This window comes from Scomber scombrus, chromosome 4 (assembly GCF_963691925.1).
Source record: "Scomber scombrus chromosome 4, fScoSco1.1, whole genome shotgun sequence".
Classification (NCBI taxonomy): Eukaryota; Metazoa; Chordata; class Actinopteri; order Scombriformes; family Scombridae; genus Scomber; species Scomber scombrus.
Genome location: NC_084973.1, coordinates 23,099,202 through 23,101,545, shown reverse-complemented (window position 1 = coordinate 23,101,545; position 2,344 = coordinate 23,099,202). Strand labels below are relative to the sequence as shown.

General features: G+C 36.9%; 1 protein-coding gene across 1 annotated transcript; it reads right to left on the bottom strand.

Moving 5' to 3' along the window:
* Positions 1-849: 849 nt before the first annotated feature.
* Positions 850-1,737, bottom strand: LOC133979375 (olfactory receptor 1082-like). Its single transcript, XM_062417887.1, has one exon. The coding sequence runs from the start codon at positions 1,735-1,737 to the stop codon at positions 850-852; it is 888 nt and encodes a 295-aa protein (XP_062273871.1).
* Positions 1,738-2,344: the final 607 nt, after the last annotated feature.

Genomic DNA, 2,344 nt, shown 5'->3' with positions numbered 1-2,344 from the left:
AGGCCGAGTAGGATGGGTCACGTCTTCGCCATCCTAGGAAAAAAAAAACCTGTTACGTTTGCCATAGCAGGAGGCACAAATATTCATCTGCACATGAAAACTACTGATTATTAGATGAAAAATGGACCATAAATAAATAAATAAAAACCTAATGTGATCTTTAAAATGATGAGTCTTTAATGTTGAAACCAGTTAATAATTAAAAACACTTAACCGTAATATCAAGCTCACCTCGCCATAGCAAAACGTTTAAGTGGTGAATTAATCGTAGTGACAATATAATCATTATTATATAATATTACATTGTATTTATAGCCTGACCAAATTATGATAATTAACGACTACAGATGTGCGATAGCCTATTTTCGGAGGTATATACTCTCGCTATGAAGTGTAGTGAAAAATAGTCCTTTTTTAAAATTCAAAATTGCAAATGTTACCCCAAACTCTCCACATCCTTATTCCCGGGGCTGAGATTAAGAAAAGTGAAATATAAATTATAGTTATCATCAGAAGGAAAAATCTTCCTGCTGTAATTTTAACAGTGAATAAGGGACGATCATGAAAACGTAAATAATGTGAGAAAGAAATTTTTTCCTGATTTATTGATTAAATTTGCAGTTCAATATATTTTCCTCTTGAGTCCTTTCCAACAAGAGAGCGAGCAGGAGCTGCTGACTGAGTCCTCTGAGGTTTCCCGGTCAGTGAATCTTCCTCGGCCTTCCTTTACCATTTCCCTTCGCAGGACAGGAGCCAACTCTGAAAAATAATCGGTTTGATAACTGCATATTACAGCCTGACTATTGACAAAATCAGTGGCATATTTATCAGTTTTATTACAAATTACAATTACCTCCTTTTACATCTCAGACACACTCTGCCCCACACTGTCTTCACCGTGGCTTCTCTCAGAGCCGGACTGCCCCACAGGTACACTGACGGTGTGCACACAGCGTTGAAACGAGCCATGATGGCAAAAAGATTAGTGGCTTCATTCCTGAATGTCAGCCCTCTTCCTATCACCAGTCTGAGGACGATATTAATAAAAGAAGGGCACCACAACACCAAGAAACTTATGACAACAAAAATTATGATTCTCAGTGATTCTTTGTTGCTTTCTTTCTCTGCGCTGGGAGGGTCTCTGTCAAGCTGGAATCTGGCAACAACATACAGTTTGACAGTCATGACCACTTTGGTGAGCACGATTAGTTGTAAACTTACAATACTGAAAACATACAGCTGTATCGCTTTAGAAAGGGGCAAGAAATTAGTGATGATCGACTGAAAATAGACATGAAACCAACAATAAACATTTGCAGAGATGACCACTCTCCGGGTTATAAAGCGTGTGTAGATGAATGGATGACAAACTGCAAAATACCGGTCAAACTGTGCAAATAAAAACGTCATTATGTTTACCCCAAGAAGTGATGGTAGCATATTATAAGTTCCATTTCTAGAAGGGTATCCCTCCTGAACATCAAACAAACCAACATAATACACTGAAAACCCAACCAGAGTGTCACAAATACTCGTGTTCAGCATGAAAATAAACCTATTCTGAAGGCGCAGCGCTCTGGTGGCCAAAATGGTGATGACTACAGGCCCTGCTACAAAAACAGCAGTGGTAGCGAATGAAAGTTGGAAAATAAAAACGAGATAATCCTTAGGACTGTCAAAATCCACCGAGAGATGCAGCCCTCCAGTCACAATGACTGTGGTGTTGGAGAGGAGCATTGTCTCAGTCATGCAGAGTGGATTGAATGTCTTTATATAGCTGCTTGATAAGCCAATGTCCATGAAAACAACCTTTTTTTCTCCACAGGGGACATCTCTCTTGTCATATCAATGTTTAGACTTTTTTGTTGAAATAGCTTACTCTTAATGAACATTTACGCATTTCTTGTGGCATTTTCAAAACCTTTTATTTTCTTGTGTAAATAAGCATACCTTACATTTATTAAGATATTTAAATATGTTCTGTCCTACAAGCAAAAAGGGGAAAATATACAAAGAAAATATTAAAGAAAAAGAACAAATGATCAAACATGGAGAGAATAATATAGATAATTATCAAATACATTTGTTGAGTTCACCAAGCATATACGAAGCTCGGACATTTTATATTAAAATTAATTCGGACATTTCCATGCAGAAAAAAGAGATTCTTTGATAAAAATGTAGTTTAGTACTTTAGTTGTTAGGCCTGTCATGTACATGAAATCTGACATGACACACTCAACCAAAATCCCAATGCACTATTATCTCTAACATTTAAAGCATTGTGGTCTTATCTATTTCCTTGAGTAAATAATAACCTCTCACTGGAAAACTGACTTGATCA

Bases quoted from the DNA above. Each gene is read 5' to 3' on its own strand.
- LOC133979375 (XM_062417887.1), bottom strand. From the start codon at position 1,737: ATGCTCCTCTCCAACACCACAGTCATTGTGACTGGAGGGCTGCATCTC.